The following is a 25,946-nucleotide window of genomic DNA, read 5'->3' on the forward strand; positions in this document are numbered from 1 at the left end:
TCAAGAAGACGAGTATGTCTTTCTTTTAGAAAGAAGCTCACTCCGCGGGCACTCAGCAAATATCACTGCTCCCAAAGTCCTCATAGTAGGGCTATGGTAGCCCACCTTGATGGCCAACGCAACCAAATATATCCAACGGTGCGACAAATGCCAACGAGCAATTTCATGCTTTAAGGACAGCATTCCCCTGAACCTCATCGTGTCCTTGCAACCATTTCATATGACCCATTAGTCTAGTGGCTCGATACATCATCGCAGCCCACGGACTATTGCATGAAATGGGTTGAAGCCAGGGCTACCCCGCAAGACTGATGCTCAATCCACTACCAAATTCCTGTATGAGTTAGTTATCACTCGCTCTTCAGATGCCCTCTTGAGGTCATGTGAGCGTCCAATGGCGCACACTTCATTAATGAGGTGATACAATTCCTCTTACAAGAATACCTAGTCACTCACAAGAAATCTTCCCCTTACTACGCCCAAGCCAATGGCTAAGTAGAGAGCACAAATAAAGTCCTTTGTGCCATTTTAACCAATGGCCAAGCAGAGAGCACAATCATTTGCAACATCGAATGGGACACAACCTGCTACTACAACATCGACTAGGATGCAAGGACTGCCATACTACAACCATTTGCAACATCGAATGGGACACAACCTCCTGCAACATCGACTAGGATGCAAGGACTGCCATACTACAACTGGCCTCCAGCAGGTTATATTCCTAATGACATAAGAAGAACCCGGGCCCTCCAATCACTCATTCCAAGATGATAACCCCCCTCCTCCCCTCACCACTATTCTTCCGCCCTCCGACCAACACCGATCCATGCCACTTTAAAAGAGGCCTCTTTCCACTCTGAACACCCAGTTGCCTTGCGTATTCTCACCACCACTACCCAACTCTGCAGAGCAGCCCAACCCTACATCCTCAGTGCCACCACCGCGTGCTAACCCCCCTCGCTAACCCCACTCACAACACTAAACCTACTAACAAATCTAACCAACACACACAAGGCAAGCACTCTCACCACTGGATACCTAAGAAGCTTCTCACAGCCCAAGGACATTATGAAGGTACCACTACTCTGTGGACCCCCCTCTAATCCACTTCCCACACTCACACACTGGCAAAACCAGCTCCTCGTCCCTCTCGACAACAACCCATTTGGCAACCCCAAGCCCACAGGGTACAGGACAATCACGGCCCAAACGCTCCCCAAGGCCAACAAACCATCCTTGCCCACACCCTCGGCGGCCTTGCCCCCAACAAACTTACTAGTGTGGGTCCCTAAGCCTGTGCTTCAAGCTTAGAACTACTATCAAGAAAATTGCCAAATTCGGGTCCCTAAACAACCAAGGTACACCCTTCCTACCCCTATCCTCTTGCAATTACCAACATTCCAATGGAAGCTCAAAGTGGCCTCCACCACTACTACTGCACAAGACAAAGGGAAACAAAAACTATATGAAGCAACCTTGCCCCTCCAACAGCATCCCATGGTCCCTAGCTGTGATATACCCTTGACTTCGACTACTCCCCCACAACTCATTATCCAACTCCTTCACTGTACTCCCAATCAACCCCTTTCCTCTCCACCCTCAGCTACTGCACCCTCCTTGGAAGTGTCTGAACTTCCAATGGCTATACCAACCTCGCCACAACCAAATTGGAGAGCCGCCTTTTCACTCTGGAAAACTGGGCAAGGAGTCAATACAAAACCCGCAATGGGGTGCTGGCTACATAGCCTAGGGGTACAAAACCTGTTTACAGGGTGCTCCCCTCAAAAAAAAATAATGAAGCCATGATCGTACCATTGTGATGACAGGGCCGTACCATTCTCAACAGCTCAAGCCACGGCCGTACTACCAACCTAACGGCATGGCCGTTCCAACCATAAGCCATGGTCGTAATCTGTTGGGACATGCCCGTACCCTTCTCACCACCTGAATCCACGACCGTACCAACCTAATGGCATGGCCGTTCCAACCATGTCACGGCCGTACCATGATGGAGACACGGTTGTACCCTTCTCACCACTTGAAGCCACACCCGTTCCATCCTATTTGCCATGGCCATTTCCTTGACAACCAATGAAGCCACGGCCATACCAACCTCAAGCCATGCCCGTACCCTAGTGAAGACATGCCCGTACCTTTCAGTTTGCCACGCCCATGTCCTTCCTATGCCACGCCCATGTCCTTCCTGGAAACTATAAATACAAGGCCCACCACTTCATTTTCCTCACTCTTTGCTCTCTCCCTAGCCAAACCCTTGCCAATTTTTTTCTTGAGCACTCACCTTCCAACATCCTATCCTCAACACAATGGCTGAGCATTCAGACTCCACCCTCGAGGTCCTCACCCATACCCCCTCGAGGTCCTCACCCATACCCCCTAGAAGAAGAAGTGTCCGCCGATGGGGGGGGCGCTTCGAAGAATATGGGAAGCACCCAACACAACTGCCACACCTAGGGGAGACCTTGATGCTCCAGGTTAGTGGACACACCATCCACAGCCTATGAAAAACAATCATAAGGTGGAGCACAAGCTCCTTTACTATACAGAGTCTTGTTGCTGATTTGGCCATTAAAATTCTTTGATCAAAACATATACAAGACACCACCACCCCTCGGACTCCTCTCCATTTGCTCCACACTTCTCACAAACTGGCCACTCTTCCCCCACCTCCTCCTAGCGCAACACCTTGGAAACTCTCCGCTAGTAGTGCACAGGTAGTTTTAGATCCCAGGAGGCTTACTCATAGGACATCTATGCCACTCATGGCGTAGTGCCTGATTTCACCCCCATCTTCTCAAACTTAGCCTAAGAACTCATTCGCTAGATGATGAACTACATGTGTACAGGTAGCAAGAACAAGTGACCGCGGCGCGGCAATAGATGTTGCTAGCAAAGGCCCAAGAGCAACAGACCCAAAAAACCCTTTATGATGCAGCCGTCGCCAACATTAATCTCCAATGGGCATTGGAGAATCGAGAGCTTACTATAGCCAACACCCTCTCCTCACTCACGAACCTTCAGCAAAACAACTCTAGGTGGCCTATTGCGCCCAGCTCAGTGGCGGGTAGAGCGCTCAGTCTAACCACCTTCCAATCATGAGCACCACCTCAATACTACACGTGTCAAGATGGCAGGCTATAACCACCAAAGTAGCTGTTGCCAAGATGAAGAAGACATAGCTGAAAAGGATGGTGCAAGGAAGGCAAGCAGCGAGAGAGCTAGCTGAAGGTTGCAGAAGTGCATGTTGTTGATAGTCACAACTAGTGAACATCCAGTGATGTGAACCATGCTATGGTCATAGTTCTTAGGAGGTCTTAGTCATGTGTCGGAGTAGTTGCTCTGTGTAGTGAACTTGTACTGATGAATTTGTACCAATTCTGGAAGTAATACATTTATTAAAGAGCAATGTTGTGACTCACTTTATCTCTGTGTACTCACAGCAATGTGTTGACTCGGAATGTTGTGCCTCTATTTTAAGAAACATGTTGTGTGCGAGAGAGAGAGAGAGAGAGAGAGAGAGAGAGAGAGAGAGAGAGAGTGAGTGACTTAGCAGAGTGAGAGCAGAGTGTGAGTGTGAGAAGTTCCAAAGCTGAGTTGAGTTCTGAGTGTCCCTATGACCACTCTAGAGTTGGTGTACGAATCCAGTAGCTCTGATGGGTGGCCACATGTCTCCCACGGCATTGCCTGACTGGTCTGTTACCCTAGGCTGCTGTCTTGCCATTCCGCTGAGAGGAAAATTAGCGGGCAATCCTGCTGCTGGCTGAGGATCACTACTGCAACTCTGCTGGAAAACCCACCACTGAAGGAAACCTCTGCCCCCCACAACTAGGCGGGGAATCTTTCCTTTTGGAAAATCATGGGGGGGGGCGAAGCAAAAAATCTCTGCGGCGCTGAGTAGCATTATGTACCTTCAAGCTAAGGAAATCTTGAAAAAAGAAAGTTTAGGTTCCGCATAAACTAATCTTGCTAGAAATAAACCCCCAAAACAAGTATGCGGGAAGCCATAACATGGAGGGAATTTTTTGGGAAAGTTAGTGCGAAGAACCTTTCACCACACAATTCAACCAGCAAAAATGGATTCAAGCATGTCATCTACATGATTGTAAACCTAAGAATGGAGAAAAGCAATGCCTTCCAAGAAACCTTCTAGGAAGCTCGTAGCCACCGGGAGTGTCTTGCACTGTTCCAACCAGGAAGATAGTGCTGAAACTTCTACAGCACCACATGAGCAACAAGGAGTGTCACGGTTCAAGAATAATTTGGACAAAGAAAAGGAGTGCCAAGAGCTAGAAGCTATGCACAGTCTAGGTCCAGGAAGCCCAAGAAGGGTGGAGCAACAAAATCTAGAAAAACAACCACAACAACAAAACCCCCGGAAAAGGCTCAAGAGAGCCATGGCATTATTAGCCAAAAAAATTCCGATGTTCTCAGGAGAAAAAGGGGAAGATGCAAATTTGCAATACTGGAAAGTAGCTAGACCTCAAGATGTGGAACAGCCAGAGCTGAGTGAGCTCCGCAGAGATGCTTTCATGAACACCTTTAAATACAGAGCCATGGAGTGGGTATCAAGATACCACGACAACCATTTTCAGACTTATGAAGAGGTCATAACTGCTTTTCTGGGGAGATTCCGCAAGATAAAGTCTACAACTTAACTCTATGATAAAAAATGAGAGAACTCCGACAAGAAGACATGGATATAGAAGCCTATGCAACAAAACTACTAAGCTTGAGACAAAGAGTGGCGGAACACCCCAACCCTCAATGCAATTAGTTACAAATTGGTTTGTTCAAGGGCTTAAGCCGGACATCCACAACGGAGCAGTGGCCACAGCACAAAGCGGGCCAAAACTAAAAAGGAGTTTGAGGAACTTGTGTCCAGCTAGCCAAAATGGTAGGAAAAAGAAGCCAAGAAAGAAAACAAAAGAGGAAGCTCCAAAAGTGTCACAACTGAGGAGGATGAATCAAACGACACCTCACAAGACACTCCAATGGTAGTGAAGAAAAGGAATACAAAAAGAAGAAAACCGCGAAGGCAAAAATGAGTCCTTAAGAACTTGTGTTGCAAGTGAAGCAGCTGATGCAAGAGATGAAAAAGAGAAAAAACTCAGAATTCCGCAAAAATGTGTTCTTCTCTTAATGATGCAAATTGGAAGGCCACCTTAAGGAGGAATGCACTATTACACTAACGTGTACCGTTTGTAACATGTACAATCATAGTACATGGAACTACAGGTACAACATAAAAAATAGAGCTCCCATGGTGAACAGCATGGAAGGAGCGAAAAGAAGACCCCCAGGAATGGGAAGGTATGGGAGTAGAGGTTACGGTAATTACTTAGGAAGAAGAAGCCAAGGACATGCCAGTGGATCAACCACCTTCACATGCTACTATTGCACCAATAGCCGGGGCACACCAAGGTGGAATGTGCCATGAAGAAAAAGCATGATGAAGAAAGACAGGCAGAATTGATGCAACTCAAAGAAAATCTGCCAAGTGCCAACATGATATAGCTGGATGACATACAAACAGAGGTTCAAGACATCTTGGCAATCACAAGGGCTAAAGCCAATGAATCTGGCATAGTAATAACTCCGGCAAATAATCCGAACTCACCCAAAGCTTGCAAGAAGGCAGCTGTGGACTGGGATCACCAAGAGAAGGTGAGAGTTCAAGCCACAAAGGAAATAGAAAGAAGGCAAGGCAAGCTGAAGGAGGATAGCTCATGTGAAGTCATCACAGATCTTTCGAAAGAAAGCAAAAATCTACACATTAAGGTGCGCATAGAGCTCAACAATGAAAGATGCTTGGAAGAAAGCAAGAAGGATGTTGATTGGTTGCAAACCAATGTAGTATCAATGCTATTGGATAGACAGGTCCTATTGAGACAAGTGCTGGATTTATGCCCAAGATTCAAAGCTAAAATCTTGATGGCAAGCATTGAAGGACTAAGCAAAGAATTGAAAAACTCTGAAGAAGAAGAAACTTCAGAATGTAGCAGAATGCAAGCTGAGGAGCCCCCAGCTTCCAGAGATAATGAAGTGGCCAAAGTAACTATCCAACTCAACAATGTGCTCATCAATTATGTAGTATTGGATGGTGAATCCAGATTAGACATCATTACGGAGGAAACTGCAGTAGGTTTGGGTCTCAAATGGGAATCCATTCCATTCAACATAAGAATGGCAGATAATAGAATGGTGGATAATAGAATGGTGGTTCCTAAGGGAATTGTCAAAAATGTCCAAATGAAAATCAAACAAGTAGAATTCAAGGTCAACCTAGTGGTCATAACCACTGAAAACCACACCAGGTCTTACCAAGTGTTATTGGGAAGGCCCTGGTTAGACACGACAAAGTGAAGTAGGACTAGGGCAGAAACATAATCGCCATCAGAAAGGGGAAGCCGAAAGTCCATGTTGACCTTTTCGGTGTAAGGGGATCAGTAAAACCTACTCAAAGGCTAGTTCATGTGGAAACATTCAATATGTCAAAAGGATTTGATTATGATGAGAGGACAGAATACTCCGCAAACATCCCGACTTGGTGCCCTGGCACTATGCGAAAGCAAAAGATGGAAAAGTGGAAGAAGCAACCAAAGAAATGAAGAAAAAAGAATTAAATTTCACAAAACCAAAGGGCTCAAGGAGAGCAAAACTAAGAAAAACCATGCAGGAGAAAGCCTCGAAAAAGGTTAAATCTAGAGCAAGAGGAAGAAATGCAAGAGATCCATGATTGGGTGCAGAAGCAAAAAGAGAACCAGAAGGGAAATGTCACAAAAGTAAGCCCGAACAAACTATAAAAGGTGAATCTGGGAAATGAAAAAGAAGAAAATTTAGTGTGAAGATTAGTTTGGAACTAGAAGAAGAATGCAAGCAAGAGTTGGTGTCTTTATTGAAATAATACCAAGATGTCTTTGCCTGGTCGTATGAGGACATGGAGGGCATTGACCCTAAATTCTTCCGGCATAGCATCAATTTAAAAGAAAGAACCATACCAGTCAGACAATAGAGGTACAGAATGAACCCTAACTACGCCAAACAAGTCAAAGAAGAAATTGACAGCCTGCTGAGAGTAGGTTTCATTGTGCCAGTAGAGAAAGCTGCTGAGAGTAGGTTTCATTGTGCCAGTAGAGAAAGCTACTTGGATATCCCCAATTGTGGTGGTCCCCAAAAAGAATATGAAGATTAGAATCTATGTGGACTACCGCAAGCTGAATGCTGCAACAACTACCTTGGATCCCTTTCCACTTCCGTTCACGGACTCCTTGCTGGATGAGATGGCAGGCAAGGAAATGTACTAATTTTTGGATGGATTCAGTGGCTACAACCTCTTCATGCCATTGTCATGATGTTCAGCCTGAAAAATGCACCAGCTACTTTTCAAGAGATTTTCTATGATTGCCTAACTTAATGAAAGCCTTTATGGATGATTTCAGTGTATCTGGGGGGATAGGGCAAAGCACATCTATCATTTGAGGTTGTGTCTGCAGAGATGCAAAGATATAAGCCTCAAGCTAAATCCAGCCAAGTGTGCATTTGTAGTAAAATCAGGAACTCTGTTTAGGACACATAGTGTCAGCCCAAGGATTGGCCATAGATCTTGCTAAAGGGGAGGCCATATCTAGAATTTCCACTCCAGAGAACATCAAGCAACTTGACAGGTTCCTTGGTAAGGTTAAGTGGCATGCCAGATTTTTAAAATATTTACACATGTGGCCAACCCATTGTATGCACTTACCAAGAAAGATGCAAAGTATGAATGGAATCCAGAGTGTCAAAAAGCATTCCGATGGCTAAAGAGAATGGAATCTGGAGTGTCAAAAGCATTCCGATGGCTAAAGAGAATGGTGTCAACAGTGGTGACCACCCTAGACTGGAATGAAATATTCCATGTATATGTAGATGCTTCAGACAAAGCAGTGGGCAGTGCACTGATGTAGGAGAATCAAGTGGGGTACATACAACCTATTCACTATGCAAGCAAAGCCCTCACAAGGGCAAAAAGGAACTACAACACAACAGAGTGGGAAGCTCTCTCAATGATATATGCTATGAACAAGTTCCGACACTACCTCTTGGGAAACAAATTTGTTTTCCATTACCATCAAGCCTTGATTTATCTGGTGAAAAAAGCTTTTCTCGTGGTGGGGAAGATGGCAAGGTGAATGCTCTTGCTTTAAGAATTTGAATTCACCATTCAACACATGCTCGAAAAAGAAAATACAATGGCGAACTTTTTGTCTAGATTGGATTCTGAAGAACCGGCTCTAGATGGAGCGGATGACCAACTCCCAAATACCAACCTATTCATAGTAGCAGTTTGCAGAAGCAGGAGAGAATTGGTATTATGATATGATGCAGTTTGTAGAGGATGGAACATTCCCGGAAGTTTACACTACTAACAAAAAGAAAAGGATCACCTTGGGGAGCAAAAAGTTCACAATGATTATGGGGTAGCTCTACAAAAGAGGCATAGACCAGATTCTACAAAGGTGTGTCCCGAAACATGAGCAGCAAGCGGTATTGAGAGAAGCACACTGTGGCATAACCGGAGGACACATGGGCAGAGAAATCACAACCCGAAAAATTTTGCAAGCAAGCCTATGGTGGCCAACGGTCATGAAGGATGCCAACAACAAAGCAAAGTAATGTGATGTAAGTCAGCGGATGGGTCAACCTAGTGATTCTGATAGATTTTCCATCTCGCCCATACTGCCACTGTTTCCATTCATGAAGTGGGGATTGGATTTTGTTGGACCAATCAAAGCCGCCCACGAAAGGCAGCAGGTGTGAATACATCATTGTGGTAATAACAGAGTATTTCACTAAATGGGTGAAAGCTAAAGCTGTGAAAAACAATTCCGCATAAGAGGTGGTGAAGTTCCTCTTCAAGGATATTATTGCTAGGCATGGATTGCCGGTGGAAAAAGTCAGTGACTAGGGCACACATTTCATGAACAAGGTAATGAAATGGTTGATGGAAAGGTACCTCATCAATCACAATAAGTCCTCAACCTATTACCCATATTGCAATGCTAGGCGAAATCCACCAACAAGGTTTGAAAATCATAAATGCCAACAAAAATGATTGGGACCAGAAGCTAGATGCTACCCTATGGGCATTGTGCACATCTTAAAGGCCATCGAAAAGCCTCTGCATGCCGATGATGGTCCCTGACATGAGAAAGAAGGAACATCAGGAGTGGGCAAGGAAGTGTGGCTTCAAAAAACTGTTGAATCGCCAGTGAGGACTTGCAAGACCTTGAGGATGGGGGCAAGCTCAATTTCTTGAGACAAACACTATGCATGTGGAGAGAAAAGAGCTCATAAAAATCTCCGAGCTCGCAGTACATCATGCACTAGGGTTGCCGGTGGTGCACTAGACACTAATGTGAAGCCCAGGGTCGAGGAAGAGATCCCGAAGACAGACAACATGCGCCATATGGCAGATGAGACCTGGAGAGTAATTCATCTTCTTCTTACAGAATGTGATGTTCATGGGAAAGCCAGAGGACACATCGAACAAAAACTACAGGTTGCTTTAGAGTAGCAGAAGCAGGAAAGAAGATAAATTGGACTGCTATCTACAAGGGAAATTTGGCAAAATGAGCAACCACATGGGCCAAAGAAAAACAACTGACGGTGGTGTATGCACACTTAAGGCCAATCGCATAGGCTGCCAGGTCCATGGATCTCATGTCTGGAGAATCCAATGCGGAACGCTCACACCACGAAGCCAGAGGATCCTCGAAGTCCACCAAAGTGACTTTTTGCAGTTCGTTCAAAGATGATGTGGATGATGAAGAAGAATGGTAGAAGATAGCCCAGAAGGCCAGCAAAAAGAGAAAGCACAGAGTGTATGAAGACATGTTGCTAGACCTGGGAGAAGAAGTAAAGAAACAAAAAGCGGAGGAAGAAAGGAAAAGGCAACTGGAGGAGAGACAAAAGCAAGAAGCTGCTACTGTAGAAGCATAAAAGAAAAGAAAAGAAAGTTGGAAGAAGAGAAAAGGAAAAAGGAGGAAGAAGAAAAGAGAAGAAAAGATGAGGAAGAGAAAAAGAAAAGAGAAGGAGAACAGGAGAAAAAGAGAGAAGAGGAAGCGCAGAAGAGTAAGATGTCTACAAGGGTAGAATTTTTTGTACCACCAGCAGAACTTCGGCCTTGGGTGGCAACTCTGGCACAAAAAATGTAGGAAGGTTCGAGCCAGCCCAAAGCTACCCGGAGAACTAGAGGTGCAACTCCCCACTCATCAACTAAGCATGAACAAAGGGCTGATGATGATTGTGGCCCAGAACATTCTTTCTCACGCCATCACTACAGTGGAGGAATATGAGTCAAAAGCCCAGAATACTATTCACCAGATGTGCGCCTTGGATCATCCACAACACGGGCTGCTCACAAAAGCAGCAAAAAGACCTGAGTGAAGGGAAGATAAGAACCCTCACCAGCGAGAAAAACATGCTCCAGGCTAGGTGGAAAGACTCATGGCAAAACAAGCAGAAGCCCAAAAGCCAGCCAAGGTTTGGGATGACACCATCCAAGGGCTGAAAAAAGAAGTGCTGGAGAGCACTACAGCGTTGGCAGTCGCATAGACAGAGGTCCAAGCCTTCAAGAACCAGGAGGAAGAAGAGATATTATGCCTTCCACTCGATGCTAAAATAACGATTATAAAAACAACAAAGGCCAGACTCAGCAAGGTGTGGGACCAAGCCTTGGAAGCACTGATTGAAATACAGGATCAAATGGCTTGTAAAGCTCAAGAGGTCATTCATGACCTAGAGGAAGATGATGATGCAAACAAGGAGCAGCAGCAACAACCACAACAGCAACAGTAACAACAACAACAACAACAACAACAACAACAATAGCAACAGCCTACAAGCCAAGGGTCCTCCAAACCAAGCACTTCCAAAAAGGAGAAACAAACAAAAAGCGAGGAGCAGAGCTTGGTGCAAGCCCTAAAGGCCACAGCTTGGAAAGCAACTCACTGGGAGAAGGAGGCTAAGAAACTAGCACAGAGAAATAAGGAATTACAGCAGGAAGCAGGATGCCACACCCTCCCAGAATATTTAAAAATTCTGAGAGAAGCCTATGAAGTAAGAGACAAAGCAAAAACACAGGTAGAAGAATACAAGGAAAAGTTAGAGAAAAGCACAAAATTTGAAATGGATATAATCAGTGAGTTGAATGCCCTTGAATTGGAAATGCAACACTGTCTAGGAAACGAGGACCAACTCAGAAGAGAAAGGCTTGGAGACTAGGAAGAATACAAAATAGCTCTCCAAAGGCAGATAGAAGAGGCACGACCAATGGTGGAAAAGGTGCAACATACCCAGAAAACAAGATTGCAATGGAAACTGGAGCTATGAGAAGCGAAAGAAGAAGTCACCAGGCTACAAGCAGAAATCGCCAACGTGAAGGCCGATGCGGAACTAGCCACAAAAAACACAAAGATGCCATCGGTCGGTGCACCAAGAAAAGAGCGTGGAAAGCCACTGGTTAAGTTCTAGAAGTTGCAGGACACCAACCAAGCCCTAAACAAAGAAAATGAGCACCTTAAAGAGACAGATTAGTCAATAGCTCAACTACTCCATGGGCCAGCATGGACAACCCATTTTTTGAAGCCTCTCATGTGATGTTCTCAGAGCTATTGAAGGCCAACAAGGAGCTACCACAATACTTTAAAAATGTAGATACAATAAAATCCATACTAATCAGGAAACCCCTCCCTCCGGAACATCCATACTCTCAATTCTTGTTCTCTTAGACTCCGAAGGGAAGGAAATTGCTCCCACCAAGGATGCAATCACCAAGCATCACCGATGTCTGGAAGTGAAACATCAGAGACCCAAATGCAAAAAAAAAAACACAAAGCCCACTTCCAGAACATCCGGGAAGAGTATGAAGAACCTATATAGGTCAAGTGGAAGCCAATACTAATGGCAGAAAAGAAGATCCTAGGGAAAACCCCATGCCAGACCAGTGGTGGACCAGTGGTGAGAGTGTTCGACTTGCAGACACCGCAGACTGACCACACAGGGGTCTTGGGTGTTCAAGAGAGCAAGCAACAAAACTAAAGAAAATGTAGAAGCACGCAACTTACTTTGATAATGTGTACATTCCAAACTACACTCCTCTAGAGATGTTTATGAAATTCAAAGAAAATTTTGCCAAGGGAATGGTTTCCGGAGCAGAAGCTCCAGCACCGGGTGTGCCACACCCAGCAGCTCAGCTCAGTGGTGGCGGGCAGAGCACTCAGTATGACCACCTTCCAGTCATGAGCACCACCTCGATACTACACGTGTGAAGATGGCGGGCTGTAACCACCAGAGTAGCCATTGCCAAGATCAAGAAGACAGAGCTTAAAAGGATGGTGCAAGGCGAGTAGCGAGAGAGCTAGCCGAAGGTTGTAGAAGTGCATGCTGCTGATAGTCACAACTAGTGAACAGCCAGTGATGTGGACCGTGCTATGGTCGTAGGTCTTAGGAGATCTTAGTCATGTGTCGAGTAGTTTCTCTGTAGGAGCTTGTACTGATGAATTTGTACCGATTCTGGAAGTAATACATTTATCATAGAGCAATGTTGCGACTCACTTTATCTCTGTGTACTCACCGTGACTCGGAATGTTGTGTCTCTGTTTTAAGAAACATGCTGTGTGCCACCACAGAGAGAGAGAGAGAGTGAGAGTGAGAGTGAGAGAGTGACTTAGCAGAGTGTGAGTGTGAGAAGTTACAACGCTGAGTTGAGTTTTGAGTGTCCCCATGACCACTCTAGAGTTGGTGTTCAAATCCAAAAGCTCTAGTGGGTGGCTACATATCTCCCATGGCATTGCCTGACTAGTCTAATACCCCAGACCAGTCATTGCCTAACTGGTCTGATACCCCAGACCAGTCATTGCCTAACTGGTCTGATACCCCAGGCTGCTGTCTTGCCGTTCCGTTGAGAGAAAATTAATGAGAAACACGGCCCAAGAAGCAAAATAGTAGGCACTACACGTCCGCTCTCTTGCCCAAGCCGCAGCACAGGACCTCCGACAGAGAGCGACGATAGCTGAAGAGAACCTCACAACCACCACCCTCGCTTCTAGCAGTACCGCGAGGTCACCGAGGAAGCCCTCCACCACAAAGCCTCTCAACTTGAAGCTATAGAAGCTCAAGCTGTCCAACCCCCACCCACCCCATCTGGCCCTGTCCCCAACACGCTCGAAAAAAAGGTTTATGCGTTGATGGACACCGCCACCAAACTCCCAATCCTCGCCATCCCTCCTGAGAACCTAGCCCAACTCCTCGAGCTCCACTTCTGCACCATTCGCCTAAATTTACTCCAACACGATATCTTCATCGTCGACAAACCCCTCTCACAAGCCACATTCTCATATGTCCTCACACCAAGCTACCCCTCCACTCCATCTTCCTCATGGCAACCTTTTTCCTTCAGGGCCAGCTTTCTTTTACACACCCCACCATCTTTTTTGAAATCCCTGCCCATCCCCTCCAAGCCAATCTCATGAACTAGACCCATCTCCTTCACTTTGGGAAACCAATAGCGCAAACCGACCCCATTGACCCTGTAGTCCCAAATGGGTTATGCCCTTATCCATACTCCTCCCCCTACACCGCTGACGCCCTCCGCTACCTCCATCGCCACCGACTGGAATATTGTATACGTTGCCTGTGAATACCTCCTCCCGCTACGAGCTTCCACCATATATGGCCCGAGAGTCTCCTCATTCTTTACCAATGGTGCCATCTTTAGCTGGAGATCATACATGCCATAGGGATCATGCAGTTCGATGACTCCCACGTGGCCTTCCCCGTGGAGTTCACCCCCCAAGAAGCTGCCGACACCTACACCTTCTTCCACTCCAAAAGCCCCAACAACACCTCCTCCAAAGATGACAACAATGACAATGATGATAGCGGTGGAGGAGCCCCAGGCAACCACCCCCATCAGCAACCCCCACCCTCATCTCCCCCGCATCAACCCCCTCCTCCTAGCCCATCTCACCCCAACACAAGCACCCCCACCACCCCCACCCACCAAAACCACCACACTTTCACTATTCCCCTCACAATCCTCTACACCCCCTCACCTCCCCACTCTGCCTCCATCACCAACTCCTCCCTCACCCCCCACTTTGAATCTCCACTTAGGCCTTCCCATACCCCTCAAAGACATACCCTTGACATTGACAAGGCCTCCCCTTCTATTTACTGCAACCCTCGCCATGCTTGCCTCATCATCGGCCACCCCTAAACCTTCATCACAACCGCCCCTTGACATCCCTTCTCCCACACCTTTGGAGGAAGAAGAAATCCCCCCCGCCCCCACCGCAAGAGCAGGATAAACAAATTGCTCGGTCAACAACTCCAGGAGTCCCCCATAGCCAGGGTGACCGACCTCAGGGACAGCCATGTCCTGCACCCATACCTCGATGCCAAACATCGCAAGTGGAAGCGCGAGCACCCCCTTGTCAATGCGGAGGCTACCACAGGCCCCCCGCCCGCCGCTGCTCGCCCCATCATGTTCAAACTCATGGGCGAGAAGTCAGCTTGGCATCGGGGCCCTTCCTCCTCAAACCCTTCATCTAGTAACAGTACTGCAAAGCACCGCGCAACTACATATCGATCCAGCCTATCTACCCATCCGCTATACTAGGCATGGGAACTTTTTTATCAGGAGCAAGCAAAGAACCCTAAGCTTCACTACAACTTCCCTTGGCTCGCTCCAACGATGACCCAGAACCCTTGCACTGAGGACACCATGCTCAAATGCATACATGCCTGCATCGACAGATACAAGCAGGTGCCATATCCTACAGTGGTGGCCACCATCTGATTTTTTCACCTCATCATCACTCTCTTGGAACCATTCCCGAACTAGCGCCACTACCACGAGGGCATTCAAGGCCTGGCCTTCGACCTTAACAAATGCCCCACTCTAAATTAGCTTTTCGGCTACTACGAGCGCATTGAGTGGATGCCTTCCTGGCACGTACAAACATTTGAAGACATGATGGAGACCACCTTTTGGACAAGTTACAAAACCTTCCATCACGCCCCCTCACATCCCACGTCTCGCGGAGACTTCATCCGCACCTACTTGATCTACTACCTCTAGCTCCCTTGCCAACTCCGAGGATGGATCCAAATTCACTAGTTAACATCATTTTTCAAGCGTGGTTACGCTTCTTGTAATCCATCATTATGTAAGTGCTTAATGAGAAAAGATATATGGGATGACCGAGCTTACAATTTTGTAATGCCGGTCGTAGGAATGAGCCCTAGATGTACATAGAGCTAGGAAGCCAATTTTGGGCCCCCAATTGTCAATGGGCGGCCGGCCATTGTAAAAGTGAGCTCATGTATATAAGTGATTTATGAAATATGAAAAGGGACAATCCCATTTGTCACAATTGAGTCTTGCCTTCTCTCTCTCTCTCTCTCATTGTCTTGTGTTTATGGTTGTAAGCTTGTGTTTGTGAATGCTTACTTGCTTGATTGTGGTGTATGCATGGAGTGGATGGCGCTAGTCTAATCTTCTCCCTTCTCTTGTGTCCCTCTCAATGATCCCTCTTGCATGCACATTAGCATTGAGTGGAGGTAGAGCTTTCCATAGCTCCCTTCTTCCTTGCTCACTACCTAGCTTGTGGATCTCCATTTGAGTGACACAAGTGGAGGTGGAGTGAGCCCATCGGGAAGTAAACCCTCATTAGGGTTGGCTAAATGCACATTAGCATTGAGTGGAGGTAGAGCTTTCCATAGCTCCCTTCTTCCTTGCTCACTACCTAGCTTGTGGATCTCCATTTGAGTGACACAAGTGGAGGTGGAGTGAGCCCATCGGGAAGTAAACCCTCATTAGGGTTGGCTAAATGCAAGTCTCCGAATCGACCCTTGCATGACATCATTCTCATCTTCTCTTTCTCTCTTGTGCAAGGTAGTATGTTTTGGTTAACATGCCCAATTTACTGTTTTTTATTTTTGAAATTGAAGAAAAATGTATTTAAAAAAAATACCGAAATCAGCTAAAACATGAAATGTAGAATTGAAAAACACACAGCTTTTGTAGAAATTGACCAAAACTAAACACAGATTTGCAATTATAACAACAAAATGCAACAAGAAACGTAAATAATGCAGCAAAATAGATAAATTTTTGACATTTTTATTATGTTCCTTATAACAAAAAAACATAATTTTCACAAAAATGAACCACACAAAAGCATTCAAGATGCAATGTGGCTATGTGGTAGGGCTATTCCTCGGAAGCGGTGCCACTTATGGAAGGCCCTTGCACCATAGAAAGAGTGTTGGAACAAACCAATGTCATGGGGCTTTGTCCAACCACACTCAGGAGCATAAAACAGCTTAATCGAGAAGCCAATATTCCATGACCTAGCTCACAAATATAGGGGCAGGGTGTGGCACTCACCTCATGAATACTTGTGCTTGGGATCTTCGTAGGAGACGATGTTGCTGCGCAGCTGCACTCTAAAGCTTCACTGTGCCACCACCATTGCCGCCACACTCCAAAGGTCCTCACAGCTTACTTTCTCACACTCACGCATATGCAAGCAGGCAAGACACATAAGAGCTCACACAAGCAAGCAATAGCATAAAGATAGAGAAGAAGAGCACTCTATTGAATTTGCATAAAAGAATGAGTCATGAGAGTTACATTTTAGGTTTTGTAGGTGACCTCTAGGGTTCACACTCTTAGGTGACCAAAGTTAAAAGTCTGGTCCTCCAGATTATTTGGCCACTCTAGCTAGTGTAAACACCTATTCTAAAACTAGCACTCTCCACCTAAAAATCTGGTCCTCTAGCCTATTTGGCCACTCTAGCTAGTGTAAACACCTATTCTAAAGCTAGCACTCTCCACCTAAAATCCAATGGTGTGCCTTTAATATACACGCAGCGAGCACACACGCAAAATATACAAAACATGGTTTTCAAGTGAATTCTGCACATTTCGGCGCATGTGGCCCAAAGGTGGTAAAAATGATGTGATGGTCGACATCGACCCCATAGAGGTCTTCGGCAAGGGTTAACACTCTCCTACTACTATAACATACAAAGGACGATCCATAATTTGACCCGATTACATGAGTTGGCACTACAACTATGCCATAACTCTAGTATACCAAACTGGTTGTCACACAGTCTGTAAAACCAATAGCAGCACCCAGGCAAGTCATCAATGTCCGCCGTAGCACTAGTTGAGCTTGATATCTCAACAAAACTCATGTTGCAAAAATGTGGATATCTTAAAAGAGTTGTCTCCTCGGCTTGATAAGATCTCATCACTTCTCGTTGTGGTAGCTTTAGTAATACGAAATTTCACCACAAGGATGCGTGTTGCTCTACCTCTTGATTATGATCCCATTGGCTTTAGAAAAGAACTTGCATGTTTTCGAGGATGTCATCCCCTCACCCTAAGCACACTTGTCATCAATGTCTCCTCACTACATGTCTCCACACCCTACCTTTATTTCCTCCTGCCCCCCTTCTACAAGATCCCACCCCCATACATTACAATGTCAGTTGAGCTTGATATCTCAACAAAACTCATGCTGCAAAAATGTGGATATCTTAAAAGAGTTGTCTCCTTAGCTTGATAAGGTCTCATGCCTTGCCTGCTCACTTCTCGCTCTAGTCGCTTCAGTAATACGAAGTTTCACCAAGGATGCTTGTTGCTTCGCCTCCTGATTGTGATCCCATTAGCTTCAAAAAAGAATTTGCATCTTTTTGAGGATGTCATCCCCTCACCTCGAGCACAATCATGACCAATGTCTCCTCACACCCTGCCGTTATTCCCTCCTGCCCCCCTTCTGCAAGTTCCCACCCTAATACATGACGATTTAACATGCATCCCCCGATGTACGAACGGTACCCAAATGTAAGAGGTCACACATCATCACTTCGCTAGTTCTCTCACAAGCTTTGTTCCGAGAGTATAGATTGAGTCATGACCAGCCATCTTGAGACCCATAAGACGAAGAAGAGTTTTTTTTTTTAAAGTCTTGCCATAGCCCTAGATCCGAGTGGCAGCTATGATATTTTCAAGGAGGGGAGATATTTTCGGGGTATATTTTTATGTCGACGAGGGGGTTAGGGTTTACGTTTGACGAGTGTGAAGAGGCTTAAGACTTCCACATTTCCCATTCCCTCACGATGAGCTCTGCATCTGTTACTGCTCCGGAGGTCTGCACAGCCACGATGACGTCGTTCAGGACCTTCACCTCCATAGCCAACGGGAGTGGCTCTCTCCGGAACGTCGCCCTGCGCAGGTTGTCTTCGTCTTCTTTTCTAGGAGGCTGCTCTGGCCGCCTGGCTATGGCTGAACGTGACCTCGCCGCGGGGCTCGCCTTTGATTCGCACGACAAGGTACCTTCTTCTACACTGAGGTCCTTTAAAACTTTTGCTATGAGCTCCGCCTACGATTCCAGGCCTTCTCGCAGAAACTACAGACGGGAGCCCCGCCCTTCTGTCTCCGAGCTCGATCTTGAAGAAGAAGTTAGCCGCATAGACATGGACCCTGCCAAGATGATGCAGAAGGGGGACCCCAACTCCCACCAAGCTATCGTCAAGGAAGTCATGCCTGTGGGGTACTTCGTCACCTTGCCCAGTGGCAGAATCGGTTACCTCCCTGCTCAAGACCTAGGGTTTACTGGTGGGCTTGCCATCCTGCAGAGGCTATTTAAGGAAGGCCAGGAGATTACTGTCCGTATTGTCTGCAGAGGTGGAGCTGGCCGTGAGATCGTGTCGGTGAAGAAGCCTGAGTTCGCTCCACCCAGCGAGCAGAAAACGATTGAGAGCATGCGTCTCCACTTTGAGAATGAGAAGAAGAACCAAGGTCGTCCTCGCAGACGGTGAGAGAAGGGATGACAATGGCCATTTTGGATTTTAGCAATGTAAGGAGGTCGTTGTCCTCATATTTATACATGCTATGAAACTTTTGGAGTGAAGGTTCAATGAATTTGCAGTGTATGTTCATTGTGAGGTTTAGGGTTCATGGCTTGGTGCTGCTATGGATGAAGCAGAAGATGTCCGTAGTTAGTGTTATTTGTCTCCAGCTTAGTAGAACCTGTCTAGTATTGGGTAGTTGTAGACGAACAGGGTTTCAATGCTATGTTATGTAATGAAGCTTCTTTATTTGTAGTGAACGTGTGCTGTGATCTTTGCTTCCTTTTTCTCTCTTGGAATTTGATGTGGTTAAGCATTTGTGTCTTGAGCTACTGCGCTGAACTTAAGCCTTATTCCCACGGACCTATCTGCACTGAACTTAAGTCTTACTTCACTGACCTTCTTCGGTATTCATTATGGGCCACTATAGCTCAGAGGTGCTGCAGTGGGTGTTATAAAGGAGGTTAAGTTTTAAACTTTTCTCTCTTTACTCCCTTGAGTAGATCCTTCTGTAGTAGAGTGCCCACCCAAAGTTGGCTTGGTTGCCTGCCCAAAGGCGGTACAATCTACTTCTAATGTGAATCTGTCTTAGCATCGTCTGCATGCCTTTGTCAATGAACTACCCTTATGTGCTTAGTTTGGTTTTTTTTTCTTGGATGTCAGAGAACATGCTAGTCTTAATTTATCGCTTGTGCACATGGGCCCTTTCAAAAAGATTGAGTTGTGGATTCAAATGTATATTAGTCTATTCTAGTATGACACTTTTCATCATGCCTATTGTATTGTTACAGGCAGTTGCAACTTTTCAAAGAGCCTGGTATTTGTGTGCATATCGGAGAAGGATGTTATTGGGCCTTTTTGTATAGAAAGTACTCTTGCATGTTTAAAACCTTTGAGAGTGCTTGGCCTTCCATTCAAAGCCCTTCGCAGAACCCACAATGGGAGTTCCTTTCCTGTGGCTGCAAGCTCAAGATTGAAGAGCAAGTTAGCTGTGTATGACCAGATCCCCTAAAAGGGGAAGATAACGCATACTAATCTAAGCAAAGTTGGGCAAGTTACATAAGGATTTTCATGCCTATACACCTAGTTGTGGTTGAGGAACAAGTTTGCAGTAACGTGCTTCGTTGGAAGTAATCATGTTGGACTGTATTATCAGAATTGTAGTTGGGTGAATCGGTGAATTGATGTAAGTTGTGAAGTAATAATGAGTAGAGGCGGTTTGGCAAGTTAATTTATGTCAATGCAATGTAAATGGTTTCTAATCTCATGGAGAGAGAGAGAGAGAGAGAGAGAGGCCTCTTTCCTAGCCTAATATAAATGAAAGGCTTGACAAGACTTATGGCTTGCACGTGCTTCACATTGCTTTGAGAACAGCTGATGCCAACTCCAATGCTTAAGCACTACCTCAAGTAACCTTTGTCCAAAGTCTAAGGTATCAAAAATAATAAATCCTTTGCCCAATATATATGTACAATGGACCTAACTATTACTTGGACATACTCTTAACCAATTACTGTCAGCACATGCTGTCATGTGAATATAGAGTTGTTTGGACTCGCACGACAATCACATGTATGTCACAAGCACAAACACAACCTCCTAAATCCATGCTAGCATGTATTTAGCACTAAGTATGTAAATAGAAGCACCCATGATACTAAGGTAAATACAGTGACACACTAGGTGGCCCTAGTGCACCATAGAGAGAGAGAGAGAGAGAGAGAGAGAGAGAGAGAGTACTGGGGCTAGTCACAATGTGTTATCTTAAGAGACGTGGGCCATTAGGCCACCCATCCCTTGCACCATCCACAACAACCATTATCGTAGCAAATAATTCCCAATCTATGACCCTTAGTTGTTTTAAAGCGGAGTTTCTTAGATCTAAACTTGCGTCATGCATGTTTTATGTAACCCTCATAGGTACATTAAAAGAGAGCATCAACCTACCACAAATAACATCGTCAGCTAGTGTGAAAGAGGACCACAATGCTTGAGCTCCCCTTTGTAATGGTATTGTGGTGGATTAGGACATCACAAACTTATTAACATCCCAAGCCTCATCGTCCACAAGCCACTCTGTTAGGTTGCCTCTAACAGACACAACACTCTTGCCTCACTGTTGCAGAGAGAGAGAGAGAGATGGTATTGGGGCTAGTCACAACATGTTATCTTAGGAGTGTTGTGCCATTAGGCCACCCATCCCTTGCACCATCCACAACAACCATTATTGTAGTAAAAAATTCCCAATCTATGACCCTCATTTTTTTTAAAGCGAAGTTTCTTGCGTCATGCAAGTTTTATGTAACCCTTGTAGGTACATGAAAAGAGAACATCATCCTACCACAAATTACATCGTCAGCTTAGTGTGAAAGAGGACCGCAATGCTTGAGCTCCCTTTTGCAATGGTACGGTGGTGGATGAGGACACCACAAACTTATTAACATCCCAAGTCTCATCCTCCACCTACAAGCCACTCCCTTAGGTAGCCTCTAACATGCCCAACACCGCTGCCTTAACGGCCACCCCCTCTAACCATTATGGATATCATAAACCTCGTTGGGAAAAACAAAGACCACCTTCCAAACGTTAACCTCAATATTCCCCAGGGGAGGTCACCGAGAAAGAATGGGAAAGGGTAGGGAAAGTACAGTGCCCATGTAAGGACTTGGCCACCATTTGGCCTAGAGCCTAACCTTGAGTGGAGATCTGCCAAAAAGCAGAAGTCCCATGCAACAGTGTTTTACCCAAACCTCAAGCCTCATTGGCTACTAAAAGTTCATGGCTTCTACAATGGAAACTCATCCATGTGGGTCCCAAAAAACTTGCCATCTGTAGAACCTCAAAAGTCAAAAATCTCTAGGCGACGGTCTTAGTACCACCCCAGAAGTCTATGATGTTTGTTGGATCCCCACAAAATGGCTAAAAGCATAGGGATTCTATGAAGAACCCCCACATCTAGGTGCCGAGATCAAAGAAATCCATGTCCCAAACCCCCACCACACTGCACCTTCAAACTCACCTTCAAACTTCAAATCCAAGTGGGTGTGCAAACTCAAAGACATGCCTCTGATGCCAACTTCAATGCTTAAGCACCACCTCGACTCTTGTCTCGTGACACGACGATCAGAAAAGTTAAAAGATCTTGTGGACTCCGAGCAATAAGAGATAACACCTTGCCCATATGCTATGGTTGTACCTGTCCCTATTTTCCCATCGAAGCCTATGATGCCAAACCCCATAAAGAATCATTCATACACTTCCATGGCATGGTCAAGCAACCCCAAGACTCAAAAAGATCATCGGAACCCCACAGCATTTGTATGCACCACACTACAACAACAAGTCGCAAACTGGATATGGAAAGACATAGCTCAATCAAGCATCCTAGCAAAGCGGACCACAGTGGCGTTTTTGTCAAGGATGGGAAAATGATCTTGTCTAACCCCGCGTTTGGGTCTTGCATGGAAGAACTCTATACCGACACCCTTTGTTGCACCCATCATACCAGCAATTTCTCTACCAACACACCCAATTTCCTTTGCACAAGCCTTAAGGAGGTAGTAGTTGAAAGCATGGCACCTATTATGGGAGATAGCGGCGATCAAACCCATTCTGGAAGAGATACACAAATAGCCAAACTGAATCACAAATTCATCGAGGATGGAGACCCTAGGAGATATCTTAAAGTATTTGATCAAAGTCTATAAGGCCCTAGGAGAACAAAATGAGATCGCCAAAACCAATGCCTTTAGATGGTAAAGCTGGGGTTTGGTATAGAACTCTCTAGGATGAGGAACACATGAACTCCATAGTTCTTAGAAGATTGTCCCTATAGCAATTCGTCACATGAAGAGGCATTATGGAGTGTAGCTTCACAACTACACAAAGCAAAGAGAGAAAGAAGAGCTGGTTAGAGATTTCATTAGCCAACTTAAGCATTTGAACTCTCGTTGTTCACTACATGAATGCTTTTTGAATAATCAGTTGCTTGTTGAGAGGTTTATCCATGGGCTAAAACATGAGGAGATCTTTAATGGCTTGGTCATTGGAGGAATCACCACATGGGATGAAGTTAACGCTAATGCCATCCAATTGGAAGATAACCTCATGATCAAAGGGAGCAAAGCCTTTGATTCCAAATCTGTTGCTTCCGAAGCTAATGGGCATGGCACCACAACTATCAAACCCAAAGCTAACGGTAACACTTTCGTGGAGATGAACTTCATAGATTTCATGAAAGCACTCCAAGAGGGAATTAAAGCCAGCAAAGCTCCTGAGGACATACATATAATGGTGTTCAGTCTGCTGACAACAAGGGAATATAACAAGTGAGTGTCTAGTTCTATGGGCACCCTACAATGGAAATTGCACTTTTTGTGGACACTATGGTCATGAAGCCGAGACATGCCTACTACAAGCTCTCACTAATGCTTTACCAGCAACCCCACAACCATAAGCCATGGTGCATGCTCTACCACATCTCAACCCACACTTGACCATCCAAGGGAATTTACAATTCACCAATCACCCCCACCAATTTTAGGACCTCAATCCCCACCTCTAAAGGATTACACTACTTAATCACAAGTTTTGAGGGATCTATTAATTATCTATAGTAGTACGAGGTTGAGTTCGAGACCGCATCTCATGTCACTAAAGACTCCACAGATCTTTATCCTAACTACTATGTAGTTCATATGTTAGAGGAGGAGTCAAGCCAATGTACCAACTAGCTGTGATATAGGAAGATGCCGAGACATCAACACTACCACTAAGAGAATGCTTCTTTAATTCTATCACTATTAGGGACTAATAATCCCAACAAGCACACAACAATCAGTCAAGTTGCATCTTCTGGTGTGATGCCTGCAATCATTCATTGGATCAAGGATTGCCCAATGAGATTAGTCGTTCCAAATTAAAAAAAAAGGTCCCATCATCATGTCCCTCAACATGATTAGGGTGAGAAATCAAACTCAAAAAATAATCTTAAAGAACCCTAACCCATTTGTAAATGCAATAACAAGACTCATGGCTGAAAATTGTAGAAAAGAATATAGTAACCCAATCTACCTCAATACAATAGGATCCAAAAAGAAGAAGAGTCATAGAAGAAAGAAATCTTTAAACGAGCCTAACCCATCTGCAAATGCAATAACATGACTCATGGCTCAAAACACACCGATTGTAAAAAAGAACACAAAAACCTAAGCTACCTTGGTATAGCACAATCCAAAAAGAAGAAGAGCCATAGAAGAAAAAAACCTTTAAAGGAGAGTAAACCTGCTGAGAAAACAAAATGGGTAAACTTGTTAATCCAATTCTAGGATTAACGAGAGCTACCGCCATTATCTTACATCAAGGAGTCACGGTAGATACACCAAAGGGTCATACATTCAAGATATAAAGCAATAGTGTCAAAAGCTACAACTTGGACGGAGTATTTACGGGCGCCCGTAATGGTGTGACGGAGTATTTATGGCGATTCCCACTTCAAGAGCGTGTGGTAGCAAGATAGGATGAAGTCCAAAGTGATGTACTTCATGGATATATTATGAGAGTATTCATTGTAATAGCATTAGGCCTCTTATGAGCCTAAAGTGCCCGGCCGGCCATAGTTTAAGTGAGTGTGAACACTTATGGCCATGTATATAAGTGAATTTCTCTCATAATACAACACACTCTCCCATTGTGCAATTGAGTCTTGCTCTTTCTAATCCTCGTGCTCATCTCTCTCCCTAATGCATGCTAGTGAGTGTGTGTGAGTGAAGTGAGGTGAGAAGAGAGACGAGGACCCGTAGTGCAACGCAGCGGTGTGACAATGCTCGTGGCGGGAGATGCGGTGGAATTGCTTCTCAAGGAGTTGTAGAGCTTGGAGACCTCAAGGATTACAAGCTCGGCCATTGGAAAGCTCCTCACGATAGTTGCGGTTCACCAGGTAATCTTTTTTTGGACGTGTTTCAAAGAGGGTTAGGGTGAGCCATAACATTTTTTGCGCCGATGCCGAGGAGCCATCCCTTGGCTTTTTCCATTGTTTTGCCTCATCTACGCATAACCCATTACCCATTACCCATTATCTTGATTAATGGTTTTTGTTATATGCACATTATGTGTGCATATACTAGGAGGCTAACCCACATTAGGGAACAAGCTCTAGTGAAGCATGGGTTAGGACTAACCTTAAGGGTTAAGGTTAGGGTCAGGCATCCAAGGGCCACACATGGGAGGTGGAGAGTCAAGAGTCACTTAAGGCCCCTCCTATATAGGGACATAGGGCACACTCAATAGGCTATGGTCTCTTGATGTTATCTTGCAGCTAGGTTATGATATGATATTCTCTCTTGTATAGAGGATTATATCTACTCACCTACCATTTCACACTATAGCTACATGCTACTGGATTGGAGTTATACCTCTTGATGGTATGGGACATTAAGGTAAAGGTATAAAGTACTTCATTATAATTTATGTGTGCATCCCTTGGGCTCGGGGGTGGTCGGGTGGATGAGTTTATGCCTGATTTATGCATGTTTATACATAACAATTATCTAGAGAGATCTTAGGATTTTAACAATGGTATCAGAACAATCTCTAGTTAATTGTTATTTTTTCTTTCTTATTGTAATTTTTGGTATTTTTTAAAGTAAATTTTAATATCTACTAAATAAAAATATTATTTTATTGATTTGTGTTGATGATTTTGCACGTGGATCATATATATGGCAGTTGGAATGCGTTTTTCTTCTATTCAATGGATGAATCGACGTTGCGGGGGAATTCCGTGAGTTTAATGCTATTTTTCTCTATTTTTGTGGTTTAAAATAAGCATTAATGGAAATTTTTATCAAAATACCGCATATTTTATTGCGGATGTTTTTGGTAGAATCAATTCCCTAAATTTTTATAATTTTTAAGAATTTTTTCTAATTTTTAGAGCATTTTTATGGTTAAAAATATATTTTTTATACATTTTTACGGGTTTTTCCGTGGGTATGCTATCAAATTTCTGCCGATTTCTG

At 44.8% G+C, this 25,946-nt stretch overlaps 1 protein-coding gene across 1 annotated transcript; it reads left to right on the plus strand.

The window, feature by feature from the left end:
• The first annotated feature begins 18,131 nt into the window (after positions 1-18,131).
• Positions 18,132-19,209, plus strand: LOC147639606 (uncharacterized). Its single transcript, XM_086772175.1, has one exon. It carries the CDS (start codon positions 18,196-18,198, stop codon positions 18,895-18,897), a length of 702 nt encoding a protein of 233 aa, XP_086628301.1. The 5' UTR covers positions 18,132-18,195; the 3' UTR covers positions 18,898-19,209.
• The last annotated feature ends 6,737 nt before the right edge of the window (positions 19,210-25,946 follow it).

The sequence above is a fragment of the Cibotium barometz genome, chromosome 3 (assembly GCF_041138505.1).
Source record: "Cibotium barometz isolate CiBa-2024 chromosome 3, ASM4113850v1, whole genome shotgun sequence".
Classification (NCBI taxonomy): Eukaryota; Viridiplantae; Streptophyta; class Polypodiopsida; order Cyatheales; family Cibotiaceae; genus Cibotium; species Cibotium barometz.